The sequence below is a fragment of the Gymnoscopelus microlampas genome (genome assembly GCF_963454915.1).
Source record: "Gymnoscopelus microlampas genome assembly, chromosome: 20".
NCBI classification, from domain to species: Eukaryota; Metazoa; Chordata; class Actinopteri; order Myctophiformes; family Myctophidae; genus Gymnoscopelus; species Gymnoscopelus microlampas.
Genome location: NC_139957.1, coordinates 26,162,363 through 26,178,988, shown reverse-complemented (window position 1 = coordinate 26,178,988; position 16,626 = coordinate 26,162,363). Strand labels below are relative to the sequence as shown.

At 41.7% G+C, this 16,626-nt stretch overlaps 1 protein-coding gene across 1 annotated transcript; it reads right to left on the bottom strand.

Moving 5' to 3' along the window:
* Positions 1-1,312: 1,312 nt before the first annotated feature.
* On the bottom strand, positions 1,313-11,473 carry ythdf2 (YTH N6-methyladenosine RNA binding protein F2). Its single transcript, XM_084044340.1, has 6 exons — positions 11,234-11,473; positions 11,004-11,028; positions 8,512-8,591; positions 5,656-7,347; positions 3,040-3,105; positions 1,313-2,411 (listed from the first exon to the last, which is right to left on the bottom strand). Exons 1-6 carry the CDS (start codon positions 11,258-11,260, stop codon positions 2,388-2,390), a joined length of 1,914 nt encoding a protein of 637 aa, XP_083900466.1. The 5' UTR covers positions 11,261-11,473; the 3' UTR covers positions 1,313-2,387.
* Positions 11,474-16,626: the final 5,153 nt, after the last annotated feature.

Below are 16,626 nucleotides of genomic sequence, written 5' to 3'. Positions count from 1 at the left end.
ATAATAGGCTAACTTATCCTATAGGCTATGGTTAACCTCGCAGCTAAACCTTACCTCGCAAACCTATAATAACTTCGTTCATTTTCCATAGTGGCCTATGTAGGCCTACATGGGAATGGGATACCGTAGCCAATTAGCCATACAAGATTGTCTGAATTTAATAGGCCTACATAGACCACTTGATTGAGAGATTCATTTCCCTACAGTGTTTCCATGTTCTGCAACTGGGACTCTTAAACCCAGATAAATAACTGTAGTCGAGAATACATCTCGTCAAGGTCGGAAAAGAACGGCAATAAATGATAGCATGTCGCCCTCGTGTGGCCATTACGTTGTATACACTCGAAATGAAAAGGGTAGAAGATGGCGGATGGTAGCTTATTTTGTTATTAGGTAGCAGCAGCCTACCAATACGGCAATAACGGCATTGTTATCGAATCCAAAATTATAGTAATCTGCAATGATGGCAAAAGAAAAGTAGTTGATTACTTGTTTGAATACACAATAAACCCAACCAGAGACTTTCTATGATAGGGTCACAGCTTACACCAAAATGTGCAGTGTTGCACTCAATACTCATTAGTAAATTGCTAACACAAATTAATCATTTTTGCTATCAATTTACATCCATTTGTTCCTAACAAACCAGAGCCAAGAAAACAGGTTATGGCAATATTTTTGCTTAGTGTACCCTGCATATAAAGCATGGCGCTTGTATTTACCCCCAGCCATATGACCAAAACTGAACTGAGAAAACAAGGGCTGACCCCACCCATATAAATTGTGTTCAGTCCACTGCAAGCAGATTATCACACAATCACAAAGAAAGGAAATCAATGTTAGTAAGGACAAAAAACCCACACTTTACATTGTGGAGCATCTTTATTATGCCACAGATAAAAGCCAGTAGTTTTGAAAGAGGACCTTGCGGGGTTTTTTTTTTCCTTTTTCTTTTTTTAAATCACCAACAATGACATTCTGCGAGGATGGTGTAGGCTGTGATTGTGATATTATAGTATGGTTGGTTGAGCAGTCAGAAATGATAAAGGATTGTAAATGGGGACAGAAGGGGGGGGGATAGACTGTTGAGGAAAAGTGGTTAGAAGTGCAAAGGATATTGGTGAGAATCAAGTCAGGCTGGGAAGTGGGTGGGTTCAATATGTAGGTAGGTTATCAGGAAATAAAACATTCATTCCTTTACCCTTTTGGAGGGAGAAAAATAAAAAAGATTCAGAGACCCCAAAGAAAGAATGCACAGACACTGCATGACAAATTTAGCTTTACACAGTCAAACAAGGGGAATGCACACTGGTTCTGCTGAATATACCACATTTATTACTTTTGAACTGATTAATAGAAAGAGTGGGGGCAAGGCCACTCGCATTGCGGTCTTAAGAAAAATGAGGAGGGAGGAGGAAGAAAACTAAATGCAAAATAAAAAATAAAAAAAACAAGGAAGAAAGCAGTGCGGAAGCAACAATGATTTTAACTTTTTTTTCCCCAAGAGAAGGAAAACGAGAGCAAATAAGTCCAATGAAGACTGTTAGAGGGTCCAATTTGCACGCCATAGAAATCATACACAGAGCAAAGCTCATCAACTTAACATTCCCTCTTCTGCTTTCATTTTTGCCCCTCCCACCTTACCTTCTTCCTGTCCCCCTCCACCTCTACCTTCCAGAGGCACACACGCATACACACAAACACACGCACACTGCCCAACACAACAAAAAGAAAAAGGAACAGAGGGCCATTCTGAACATCTGCAGTTCTCCCTTCGTAACAAAGAGATGGAAGGCGTAGAAAGAAAAATTCCCGTCGACATCCACCTCTGTTGAACATCCACCGAGGAGGAAAGTCAGCGTCGTCCAAGTTTGTGGATTTGATCTCCGATAGAAGATAGGACGAGGGGGGCAGGCAGGGGGGTGGTTACAAAGAAAGAAGACAAACTGCCCATCTTGACTTGGGGCACTATGGTAGCCAGCACTACATAATTCTGCTAGATTTGCGTGTTTGCGTGAGAATTACAGACTTGCTCTTGAGACTGTAAAAACAGAAGTTGTTCCTTTCTTTTTTATGGAAAAGGAAAAGAAGCATATAAAGAAAAAAAAAACATATGTAGTGGAACGGGGTGGGGCAAAAAAGATTTTTCACCTAAGGATGCTATGCATTTAGTTGTAGTCCTATGAATAATTGTTTCCTTTTCTTTTTACTACAAGTTCGAAGTAAGTCTTTAAAGTCAAAAGAAATCAAGAAAGTCTTCATTTAGTTGTTTTTTTTGTCCTTGGTTAATTCTTCACCCCTATTAGAATTTCTTAGAGATCTGGATGTGATGGGGTGGGCAGGGGGAAAGGGGGGCCACTGCAGTCTTTTGTCCAAAGCTGTGACTGTTACTTGACTCTTCCTTGGCGCTCCTAGGACAGACATATGGACATGAAGAGAAAATAAATAAATATTTGAGAAGAGAAATCATATTTAACTGACTAGAGGGGGTCCTCAGAGTTACTACAGGGGGCCGCCAAATTATTGTGATTTTTACATGAACCACTTTAACCCTATTCAGGTGGGAACATTAGCAGAAAACAGCAGATCTACAAGCTCACAATGTGTCACGCTGCGATGCGCTGTGAGCTTGTAGATCGGCTATTTTTGGCAAGAGATTTGGTGTAGAGAGAAAATAAGAGCAGACCAAGTCATCCATCTCTCTCTCCCGGTCTCTCGTGTCCGCCCCCCTCCCCACCCACCCAAATACACTCAATCACCCAAATCTCCCCTTCTTCCATGTCGTTTACACCTGCTTGTTTCTACTTGGCTTTGCAGCTTCACATAACTCTTGTGCGGTGGTGAAGAGTAGTGACTGTAAAAACAAATACTTGATTTCGCAGTAGCATTTAATAACATAACTCTGACGGAACTTTGAAGTGAAATACACTGAACGCTTGATAACTCTGACGAGATTTAAAAACAGTGTTGGTCAGATGAAGTTAAATCTAAATTATGGTTATATTCTGGCAGCTTGTGGTTGGGGACCAGGTGAGTTACCTGAAGCCGGTAATGACTCCTGTTGCTGGGGTTGCTGGGGTACGGTTCGCTGCCCTGGACCTCCACCTGCCAAAGCATATACAAGTAAAGTGTGAACGTAGTTGGCTTAATTAGGGATTCAAAAAAGTAAAATGCCACCATGTATTCAAATCAGTGTGTGTAATTATATACATAAGTATATATATACACACACACACACACACACAGTCTAGATTCATGTTGCAGAGGGTTTTGCATCAATGTGACAATGTAATTAATTTCACTAGTCACAATAGAAAGCTATATTTTAACTGACAGTTACAATTTAACAGACGCGCCTATCCAGAGCGATGACAGTGCAAAGTTGGCATAAGCGTCATGGACCCTGGTCAACCAACTACAGGGTAAGTGGCAGTGCACCTGCAATGTTCTCAGTATGCAGACACCTACACCAACGAAGGATCTTTTCAAATGTTTAACAGCCCAACTTCATATTATATATTCATATCAAATACCTAGACATGCACACGATTAGTGATCTCACTTTGATGGTGACAATTTAAGCAATTACATGTGTCAGACATGAATATGAAATTAACACATTTTCATTGAATTATGTCAGTGACAAAATAGATGAAACACTTCTTTTGGTTACACCTTGAGTCATCAGTTAGTTGCTTTCCATTGTGATTCTAAGGCTGTGTGTCCATCAAAGCATTTTTCCCAGCTGAAAATACAAGGCGCTGACCAATAGTCAAATGTTTTTCAAAAATAAAAACAGCAGTTGTGCACGGCTCCGAGCAGAATAAACGCTCAGCGCTTCATCACTCTGCCGGCGTTTCTAGCATAGCCTAAATACAGGGCGCTCCCATTGAAGACAAATCAAAACATACACTGCGCTCAGAAAAGACTAAAAGAAAAACGCTTTCGTGGACACAGCCCATAACAGTTGACAATGTTAACACAAACGGGAGCAACAATATCAATATTATGTTCACCAAGAGTCAAAACCTCTTAATTGATAAGTTAACATTGTCTATATTTACATGTCTGTATAAGCCTCTAAAGATGTGAGCAACAGCACTCAATTTAATTGCAATGTTTACATTCCAATTACTAATCAAAGTTAAAATGTGTCAACACTAATCAAAACAGAGCTGTCTTTGCTAATCTGTAGAAATAGCCTACATAAAACACCAAAAATGTGTCAGGATACAGTCCAGGTCATTACTTTCTTCTCCCAACAAAACATGTGATCTTTGAGGCTGTCAGCAGTAACCATGTAGGGCTTTAAAGCATCCCCCCCCCCCCCCCCCCTCTGGTACATTCATAACGTCAAGTGATTAAGGGAATGTTGAAGTCAAGTTTGCCTGAACTATGGGGGAAAACTTATTTAATTTAAATACATTTCTTAAATAACTCTTCTTTACATCAAGCTGATTATGTTCAAGCTTGTTCCCGACTTAACACAAAGATTTACCACTTTCAAAGTACAAGTTGAAATGACAACATACACTAAGATGGTTGCAAGTCAGGGTGGGAAATTCACTTTTTTTTGTCCATCAGGCACAATGACAAGCCTATCCAAGATCACCGGATTGACCTTGATGAAGTGCAAAGGGTGAAATGCATTCGTTTTTATAATAAAGTTGGTTTTCTATTAGTACTGCAAGTGTTGCTGGAATGTTTTCCTGACTTCTTCCATGCACCTTGCTGGTGGATTAAGTTGTGCCAGAACCCCTACTTCAAAGAGAACAAACAACTAACAACCACAGACAAACTTTCCCATCACATTGCTGACAGCAGTTTCTCTCCCTGTTAACAACCCAGTGCTATTTTGTTAGCCTACTTTTCACTGTGCAAATCTCAAGGACAAAATGAAGAGGTGAAGCTCTGAAATGCATAATACAGGCGTGCATATCATCACTGTGCTAATTTTAAGTGAACTGTTCCCAACTAAACACTGACTGGAGAAAACTTGAGATTCAACTCAATAAAATGACAAATATTTAGTATATTGGTAAATAACTTTTTTCCTCTTGGGTTGATGCTGGGAAGAAAAAAAATCACTTTCAAAACAAAGTTAAATGACAAAAACAACTAAACACCTCAGAAGAGAAAGAATAAAATAAAATGAAACATATACAAACTTTCAGGTTAACACATTGTACTATTCCTCAGGCAGGAAAGAAAGTAACATGGCCATAATTCATATGGATACATTCAATTAATGTTATGATTATATGACCCACATCCCTAAATAAAAGGGTAATGGTATGTGATAGCTTAACAGCAAAACAGCTCAACTGTTCTCATGTATACAACAGAAAATTTGCTGACGACTTTCCAGTTTAGTCCTTTGAGGCAGGATAATACATGCAAGATTGAATACCACAATAACAAAAAAAGAAACAAACATTAAACATTCTACTTTACACAATCATATGGAGTGCTAAAAGTTATGGTGTCACATTTCCCAATTATTCTTTGAAATGAGAACAAAACCATGCACACACACACATCCCATATCACAGGCATCTCACATGGTACATCCCTTTCAAGGTGTAAAAACCAAAATAATAGAACAAGTGTTATTTAATATGAATCAATAACCTCAAGGCAATAACATGTCATTACCTTTTTCACACACTCCTCCTCCTCCTGCCGCTTCTCGTAGTGGGAGAAGTCGTCGAAGATGGAGGTGGTGTGCTTGTATCCGGCGATGATCTTCAGCACTTGCCTGGCCTTGTCCAGCGGTACCTCCTGTGTGTCCCGAGAGTTGGTCACCGGCTTGTTCTCGTTGTTCTCCAGTCGGATGTGCCTCAACTGGCTGTTGGGAACGTCCTTAACGAAGATCCAGCGCACGTCAAAGCGCCCCTTCCACTTGTCCTGTGACCACACCCCGGCACACGTGTTGTAGTCCACAGGCGAGCGCATCTCTGCGACGCCACAGAAGTGACCGCTCCCATTGACACTGAAGAGAAGGTAGAGAGGGCCCTTTCCGCCCAGCGAGCGGTAAGCCGCGTCCAGCCTCTTGTTGCCGTGCTCCGTGCTGCACCAGATGTTGTACTTGATGGAACGGTGGATGTCATCCTCCGAGTAGCTCTTGATGATGAACACGCGGCCCTGCTTGGGGTTCCAGTCAAAGTCCTTGGGGTTATAATTGTTGACCATACGAAGTTTCTCCAACACCGGGTGAGGCTCTGTGGGGACCCCAGGAACCACTCCCACACCAGAAGAGTTGGGAGGTGACTGGCCTGAACCAACACCAGTGTCCCCGAACCCATTGGCCCGGTTTCGTGGTGGGACCCAGCGAGTCGGTTGAGAAGGTTGCTGTTGTTGGGCTGGGGGAGGAGGGGGACCCTGGGAGAGAGGAGGCTGCATCTGGGCCATACCTGGCTGCCCGTTAGGTGGTAGCTGATGCTGCCCCATCTGGGCAACAGAGGGTCCCAACTGTCCATTGCTGAGGGGCAGTTGTGGGGTCCCTCCTGCAGTGGCTCCAGGCTGAGGAGAGGCCTGATTGGGCGGCTGCCCGTTACTTGGGATTGGGGGCACCTGCTGAGGGGTGGCGGCTTTAGGCATGGTACCCTTGTTGTCCCAAGTGCCGATGTCCATGTTGTGTTTGATGGGCGGAGGAGGCAAGTTGGCACCGGCCATGCCACCCTTGGTTTTCAGCTTAGGCTGAGGCTTGGCCGGCTTGCTGGCAATGTCCGCCCAGGAGGCAGGCTTGGCGGGGGCAATAGAGACAGGGGGCATGATCGGTGGTCCTACAGATGATACAGGGCCAAGCGGACCCCCACCAGGCAAGCCAGAACCAACCACCTTAGGAGCCATGTCCCCACTACCACCAGGGGCAGCACCACCGATCTTAAGCCCTGCCATGCCCTGGTCAAGGCTGTTCATGCCAGGGGCCTTGTTGAGAGGCTCATTGGCAGCAGGGGCAAATGGAGACTGTCCATCAATCATGGCACCCCCAAGCGAGCTGGGGGCGTAGGCGTAGCTGCTGCTGTAGCCAGAGCTCTGCGGCGTGCCCGACTGTCCCTGAGAGCTGCTATTGCCCCATGCTGAGAAGTCGATGCCACCGGGGAAGAAGTTGAAACCATGCTGGCCCAGGAAAGGGTTGCTCCCCAGAGGCCCTGGCTGGCCAAACATAGCGTCCGGGAGGTAGTGGGGCTCCCCGTTGCTCAGCTGTCCATAAGAGGCCAGGTAAGGCATAGGGGGGTCCCCGCCAGTGGACCATGCTGCCTCGTTCAGGGAGTAGGAGAATCCTATGGAGGGGCTGTAGTAGCTGGGCATGTACGAGTCCGACATGGCCGTATAGGCATTGCTCTGGATGGAGAAAGAGATAAGACTTTAGTGACAAATAGTAAAACAAAAAAAGCTGTAGCAAAGAACGAGGAAGCATAGTTTCCACACACACACACACACACACAAGATAAGTAATCATCTGATAAAGAGATTGCTTAGGCAATGAACAGCAACATCAAAACACAAAAATCCATTAAAGACATGACAATTCATCTATCAAAGTTTAGATTCCCTAGTCACATCTAAGACTGTTTCTAGGATATATTCCAAAGTTTCTTCCTCGATCTGGCTAACCATCTGAGACAGAGTCTAAATGCAAACAAGTGAACTGTATTATGAGAAAACAAGTGCCACAGTCTCTTCAACAAAAGGATGCTGCATTCTATTGACTGGCAGAATATACAGGCTCCATTCTTTTCCATTATGGCCCACTTCTCAGCATGTCCCTTACTACAGAAGGGCATGCCATCTACTACACAGTAAACAGGCAACAATCAAAGGCTGCAACAAGATAAAGGCACCTATTAGTCTTCTAGCAGAGGAATTTCTTTTTTTTAAAAGGTCATAACTACAAAGCCCTTGTAGGCAAATAATTTGTAAGGCTTATCGAAATTGGATGACAAACTTTTGTTCAACATTCATGGGGGGGGGGACTATTAAAGCAGGTCAATAAAGCGTTCAGGGTATTGTATGCAGATGACACCAATGAGCTCAAACCATAACAACTGGGTGATTAACTGCAAAAGCTGTTCAACAGGCTTTGCCTCCTTTTCTTCAATATCTTTTTACATGGATGTGGTTATGTAGGAATGTGACAATAAAACAACTTAATAGCATAGGATGCATTTACACTGCAATTAACACTTAAGAGTAAGTTGCTGATCCACTTTGGATTAGACTATTGTGTATAGTGGCCAGGCGAATTTAGCTAAAATGTTCCAGTCCAGATGTACAAGACAGACTTATTTAAACTACAAAGGTATGGTTAAGATTACGTGTAAAGTCTGCAAGACAAATGATGGCCCTAATCATGCACAATTTAATGGCAATTATTCAAAATGAACGTAATATTACCTAAAAACGAATAATATAAAAATAAAAATGTACTTAAGAGAGTATGACTATACTCTCAAGTACACTACATACTCTCTTTATACTATATCCTGTACAGCTGGTGAATCGTACCTGTCTGGCCTGAGTATTCAGGTAAGGCTCGAACTCATCATCATTCAAAGTATCCTTTTGGGTCACAGCTCCGTTTTGCACTGAAGGAGAGAAAACATTCACGTGAACATAGGTTAAAAACGTTTCTACAAGTCCAGTGACTAAATTTGCATTTGCTTGCACAATCATTATTTATCATCATCACTACCAGCAGTCCTTAGTAATTATTCCCTTATGTCACAGGGGAGGCCACACAGCCAATGATGGTTAAGACATACTAACTCGCATACACACTGCTCTAAACATGTGTTAATTACACAGCCTGATCTTGCACAAGATGATGAATCAGCTCTTGTGATGGATAAACTGTTAATGGCAGTTGTTGGGACAGAGGGGGTAATTTCTGTGAACAGAATAAGATATTCGAAACAGGTGCCTTCTTCCTTTCAAACCACATTGTGTGTACATATATGAATTTGTGTTGGGGGAAAAAAAAGCATAGCAAACTAACCAACACAAAGGCCAGGGGTATTCTCAGTCAACATTTAGATCAGTGGTTCTCAACCTGAGGGGGTTCCAGGTGGTCCCCAGCTAAATGATGGAGAGTTGGTAACCAAATGGACCCTTATGGATCTTTAACTCTTGAGTGTAAAATGAAACCTTAATTAAAGAATTGTTATTTTGATCAACGTTGGCCTGTTATCTCTCCAATGGTACCACATCAATACAGCATGGAATTGTGCACAAAATCGTATCCAACGACAACAAAATATTCTAAGTTTTGGGTCTAAAGAGAGTCTAAATCTCAGACCCAAATGCTGTGGCTAAAATGCCGAATAAATAATGGACCTTGATATGAAAAGGGTTGAAAACCACTGGTTTAGAGATGATGACCTGGAATTCCTTAAAAATCTTTTGGGATCCGCTAATCAGCCAGATGTTTTACCTTCGCACAGACTAGACAGCAAGCGCACTGAGCATAATGACATCTCTTTGTTGTGAGAATACTCCTCTGGTCGGAATGGCAAATGAGCAAGTAAGCATTAAGAGGCTCATTTGGATACAGGAAAAAGCATGTCGGAAGACGTGTCATTTTCAGGTTAAGTGTAGCAAACCAGCTAGCGCTAGCATGCTAGCTAACGACTTGGCTGCGAGCGCGAAGAATCCTTTCATATCGTGACGGACTTGGTTAGCTAGCTAGAATCAAGACGCTAAGGATGGCTACGTGACGTCACAAACAATGGGAAGTGTTATGTATGTGTAGTTTATGCTATTTGTTGATGGGTTCCCCAGACAGATACAGATAAAAACAACCTATTTTAAAAAGGAAGCATTTTCGGTTGACAATAGGTACTTTCCAGTGGTGCAAAGTAACTACGTTCATTTACACAAGTACTGTACTTTAGTACACTTTTCAGGTATTTTTACTTTGCTGGAGTGTTTGCAATTTTCAAAACTTTTACTTCTACTCCACTACAACTCAGAGGCAAATATTTTACTTTTACTCCACTACAATTATTTGAAAACGAATTACTCGTTAGTTTGTAGATTTTAATTATAAGTACAAAACATACATTAACCACTTCAGCCCTAAGGTAAACTTTAGCTATTTGACTACATTGTGTATAAATAATGATACCTTGTGAAATGGGGCCGTCTACATGAGTACTTTCTACTTTTGGTACTTTTAAGTACATTTTGATGGCAATACTTTTGTGCTTTTACTCAAGTACATTTTGATTACCACCGGACCTTTACTTGTAAACAGTATTCCAACATTGCAGTATTGATACTTTAACTTAAGTAATACAAAAAAATCGGTTGACCAATACGTCCCTTTTTTTGTCAAGCTTAAGGCTCGAAACTAAAGGATAAACAATACATTTACTCAATGATTCCGATGCACTTCCGTTATAGATGATGCTTAGAGTCGTGACATCACCGACGTATCCTTGTGGTATCATCGCATCTAGGTAGCTAGGTGACTGGGTTGCTAGGTTAGCAACCAATGTAAAATATTGACATTAGCGCCACACGGGAGGCTCAATCTGGTCCAAATGAAGGGCCAGGATCACATGCGAACGTTGTCAGTGCGCTACGAAGCGTTAACTAACACCAAAATAGAACAGGATGCTGGTTTGTGTCACGCTAAGGCATTTAAAAAGTAGCCCGCTAGCACGGAGCCATTTCGAGGCTCCTGACGAGAAGCTCACTAGCAGCAGCGAGATGATGATGGGTGAAGGAGGAAAAACACATTACAGCACCGTCAAAAGCACACAGCAGTTAGACTCAGGAGCAAATGAGTTTTAACGCGTTCAAACTTGAGCTTCCAACGGGGATTGATTGGACTGTCGGTTAACTAACTTGACATTAAAGCGAAGGAAAGCTATCATCACGCAGGGTTTTTCAAAGCGCTCCTTCCTCCAGTCACTCCGATCCGCACGCCAAAAAGATCCGCATTCAGTCAAACCCCCCCAAGTTAGATCCGCTGGCTCTCAAGATTTGTTTCTTACCTTTATTTGCTTGGCCTTTCGGTCTCTGGATTGGGTCCAAGTGATTCATGAAGGTTTGATTTATGAGAAGAGAGGAAGGGAAAAATATGATGAAAACAGTGTATTTCACCAGTCCCCCTTGTTTTAGCAGGTGGTCAGGCCTACTGCACTGCCTGGTGTCTGTGGAACTCTCCTCGCTATACTAGCTCGTCTCGATGCTCGTTAAATGTTCACAAAGTGCCTCTCTTTACCTGTTCAAGAAGGCTGCTGGCTGACATGTCTTTCTTTCCCTGGAGCCTGTGTTAACTCTATGTGTTTCTAATTGAAAGCGGCGGGGTGTAGAAGAGGATGTCTATGTTTTAATTGAAGAGTTTTAGCCCCTCTCTCTGGTTTCTACACAATGGCGGGCTGCAGTTGGTTCGCTCTCAGCAGCAGCGCTGACAGTCTTCTCAACATGGCTGGGCGGCCCTCCGTCAGTGTTGCCAGGTTTTGTGAGAGAAATAAGCGGTGGTCTAGGAAAGCAAGCCCAAAAGAAGCAACTTAAAGGACGACTTCACCTATTTTCAACCTATTTTCATATACTTGGTCCTAACCTATGCTCATGATAAAATGGTATGATTTTTTCCTACTCGGTCTGTGTCTCATAGGAGGGCTGTGGACACTTCAGGAACCCGTCTACCAGTGACATCGTTAGGCAGGTTTTTTTTCTAACAAGATTTTACATTTATTATTTTCTTTTTATTAACACAAGAACAATGGCTTCCATTATGGCAAGCTAACTTTCCAGGAATCGAAAGCCTGCAGTTGCTATCAGCTTGGATTCCCCATCGAAGATGTCACTGGTAGGCGGGTTTCTGAACTGTCCACAGCCCTCCTCTGAGACACAGAGTGAGTAGACAAAAATGGTACATTATAATGAGCATTGGTGAGGCCCAATTATATTATGAAGATAGGCTGAAAATGGGTGAAGTAAAATGTTTAAGGTCACATGAGCACTTTAAACCTATATGCTTTAAACCTACAAGCTCACCCCCCCTGTCCCCCCTGTCAGGGGTCAAGAAGGTCAGTTGACTCCCGTGCATTGAAGGAGGCATGAGCTCGGCCCTGGCCTCCCTAGGTTGGCAGAGGGAAGGTAGTGCCCAGGATTACATAGACAATTGGCACTGGGTGTTAAAAATAGGGTTACAAAATCGTGGGATAAAAATGTAGGGGAAAAAAACCCTACAAGCTCACAACGCATCGCTTCGTGATGCGTTGGAGCTTGTAGGTCTGCTATTTTCAAAAACTCTTGCAATAAAATTTGGACACAAAACATTTTCCTGAAAATATTAGAGAACCACTGGTTTAAAGAATAATTTAAAAAAATTGGAAGCAAGCCTAAATAAGCAAGTACACGTTAGAAACAAGCCCAAAAAAACGCAACCCGCAAACTAACAATTTTTACAAGCAACTTTACAGAAAAAGAAGCCCAAATTCGCTTATATTAAGCCGACATGGCAACACTGGCGGCCCTCCGTCTGCCGATGAGGACATTTATCTACCATGGACATGCGCCCCGCCATGGCACGGAGGAACCTGGAGGAACCCTGGATGGAGGTGGGCTCTACGGCTGTAGCTTCTGCAGCAATTTCGTAATTTATGCCAGTGGTTCTCAGTCACTTCTAACTTTTTCATCTCAAGGACCCCCAAATTGATTCGTAGGCTATTTGGCCGCGGATCCCCCATCAGAAATGTTTTGTGCCAGCCAGGGACCCCTAGAAGAGAAGATTTATGTTAACAAAAAAAATAAAAAAATTCAATTCAATTCATTTTCCAAATATTTTCAATACTTTAAAAAAAAATCTTCTGACTCGCTGTGATCTTGTGTATCTGCTATTTTTTGAATAGCCAACATATACATGGATAAAGTGATTAAATGATGGAGAAGCTATAATCTACTTTTGCTGGGGACCCCCTGAACCCCCCCCCCCCCCCCCCCAAGTCCCCAGACCCCACTCTGAGAAACGATGATTTATGCGTATGGTTTTGTATTATTATTATTTTCTTTAAAAAAAAAATATTATTATATATTTTTTTAAACTGAGACAAAATGATGTTGTTTTTTCTTTTAGTTATGTATGCCAATGCCATGTAGAAGTTTAGAGGCCTTGGTCTTTTTTTTATTTTTTCTCTTCTTTTTATTTTTTTTTGTCTGAGATAGAATTCTTGTTGTTATGATATGTGTCGTATATACTCATTTATATTTATTTACGATTTGTCTTTATTTGCTATACTTTGCTAAGATTTTACATTTTAACTTAACCAGCTGGACTACAGAAGAAACATTTCAATACGTTTTGGTCCATTTTAATTACTTTACGTTAATTGTTCATATTGTCCAAAAAAGAAAGGAGGATGAAGAATTCTTAAAGGCCCAATCCGGGATTGTTTTGAATATAAATAATACATTTGGTTTATATTGAATGACATTCTTAAATAGTTGGATTTTCTAAATGTACGTTTGATAAACCTGATTCTGATGTTTTGATTGATTGATTGATTGATTGATTGATTGATTGATTACTCAGAAACTACTGTATTAGCAGTTTGCAAAAAAAAGTACAGGAAAGTACATTACTCTACATAACCAATTAAAACTTCCCAAAATAGATGCCTTTCAAAATAATTATGTGTCGTCTAAAGTTAATTCTATATCAGGAAAGGAGCTGATCTACCTGATTAGATCTACCTAGTTGGTTCGACAACCCACAAAAAAGGCTACATATTTTGATATACTTTGCTAGCTCTTTCTGCAAGTTATATGACCTTATGTGACCTTATTCCTTATGGAAATGAAAATAACATAAGTTTATTTGTTATGTTATTGATCACTGTAACAAAAGTTTACTTTGTTGTGGATCAATTAAGTCTCAAATATTGAACCCAGAGGTCCATGATTCTCATCTGAGAAGTAATCAATTAACAGCCTTGAGCAAGTTTAACACTGAACTTCAGTTTTCAACTTTAATTATAATGCAACAGTAATTCTAAGCAAGAGATTATACTTAGCTAGCTCTAGTCCATAGCGTTATACTTAGCCTTCTTAACATTTTGCAATTAAACATTTATTTACTGTAGGATGAATTCCATTTCTCTATCAGAAAGGGACAGTGTAGTGAGTCATGGTTAATACTTATAGAAGTAATAGTGTTTAGAAAAACACATTCAGATCCAAACATTAATTTCCCCCATTTGAGATGGATCCAGCGTGAAATGATCTTTCTGGCTTTTTTTGTTTATGCCATTCTATGTTTATGCCACATGATGGCCTCCTAGTCACTGTCATGAGTTTATATATAAGGTCAGTTCAAGACTGGCCTGTGTGTGCTTTTCTGTGGTGTGTGATTACATATATCACATGCTTACCCATTGCCTCAATTTATCTTGCGTTGTATTCAAACATATTATATAATACATACAGATTATTCAAACATATTACACCCCCATCCACCCACACATGCACACGCACACACACATGTGCGCGCATTTGTACATAATGTGCATGTCTGCGCACACACACGTACATATGTCCACTATGAGACATCTCATTAGCAGATGCTTTCATTAGTGTTTATTTGTGTTTGTCTATGGATTTGTAACACACAAATACAACAAAACAGGGCCTCTTTTTCTGTTACTTCTTCAGTTTGAAATTATATTTGAGTATCTCTTTGAACAAAGGTAAAATGTCTCCATTAGCATTTAGTTTAGACACACCTTTCAAGTTAGCCTGTTACAAAACTGAAACTGCTATCCACAATTACGTCTTGCTTTAATTAGAGACAAATCACGTTCAAGTTCCCTAAGCCAGCCTATCAGAGAGCTAAAAGTTGACATCATGCATTGCTGAGGGGGGTTAAATGACAAATGCCTCTCCAGTCACTTATCGTTTTTCAGAGCCAGCCACGGGATGGTCAGATGGCATGTGAGCGACGGGCATCTAAGAAGACAAGACGTGCTAGGAATAACCCTTCCCATACACACACATACACACACAGCGACAGACAGACAACCACACATATACACAGCAGCACATATACACACACACTATGCCGCCCCCCAAGGGAGGGTCATCATCATGGGGAATGGAGTGATGTGTAGGTCATGAAGTTCTTTCAACAGGTGGGTATTATATTTAAAATTCATCTACACAACTCCAAAAAGTGTCTTCCAATCAAAAATGTACTCACCAGAAACAATGAGCAGACCTAAGCCTGATTTATACTTAGTTGTATCTCTCCTAGAAGTGTTTCTGAAAGTAAGAATTGCAATGGATGAAATGGGTATAAGACTAAATCAGCTAAACTTGCTCAATGCAATTTATGAATAGCCTACCACCGATAGGTAGCAACGGAAAAGCAGTAGCAGTGACAAGATATTTGACTTGTGAAACATGCCCAGGACAGTAGCATGGCATGCATGTATCATATTCCTCCTTTCAACTCTCAATCATTTTTGGGTGCTTGACTTTTTTCCCATGGGCTTGTTGACTGTAGCGGATTGGACAGGTGGTGTAGCATGGAGAAGAGATGGCCATTTACCAGCCAATAAAAATAGCTGTGGTCTCCATGATCTCACCGATGAGTAAATCACGGTCCGAGTTCTCCTGACTGCAATGGGAGAACTAAAGAGTGAACAGTAGAGAGAGATAGGGTGGTGACTGTTGTGGTATTTGACAGTTCTGTGGTTCTAATATGTGTCTGGCTTTTTTAGTTTTTCAGCTTTTTTAGAGATCAGCTTATCACTTTTTAATTCTTAAATCTTCCCATCCTTTGTGTACCGCTGTAGCTGTGACGCCACTTCACCCATGTGAAGAGCACCCTGGAGATTCAGAGGCATCTAAATTGATACACCGAGATACATGCAAAGGCCAGAGAAAGATCCATTTAAAAAAAAAGTCAACTACCCATAACACCGCCATCTTCAACCCGTCACTGCAGGATATATAGTCACTAGCTGGGGTGTGCGATCTAAAGTCGGAGTGTGATCTCACTTCATACCTGGCATTCTGTGGCCACAACACCATGCGGCCAATGTGGAACTCGATCACTCGTAAATCTTCCCTGTTTGACCATGTGACATGCCACATTTGTGATTCTGCCCTCCACCATCCAACCTCCCCCCGCCCGCTGCCACCCATGGTGCCCCTCTAACGTTACTCCACAGCCCCCTCTGGCACACTGGACTAGGAATGTCAGGGAGGATGGTGACAATCCCTCATATGCAGCTTGGCATGTGTACGTGTTTTTTATGCATTTGTGCACTTCTATGTGACTGCGTATATGTGTGTGTGTGTGTGTGTGTGTGTGTGTGTGTGTGTGTGTGTGTGTGTGTGTGTGTGTGTGTGTGTGTGTGTGTGTGTGTGTGTGTGTGTGTGTGTGTGTGTATGTATGTATAACTCCAGTGACCCACCGGTAATGTGGCGGTGGGGCATGCTCAGCAATAGGATGTCAGGAATGTGGCACTCGTCAGCCTCTCAGAGGATGCTGTTAATTCACATACTGTCCATTTTAGAGAGTTAGCCTTTAATAAACATTGACTGAACGTGTAATGCCGGTTTGGGTGTGGAATATACAGCGGTGTATACCACAGTTTATAAACATAC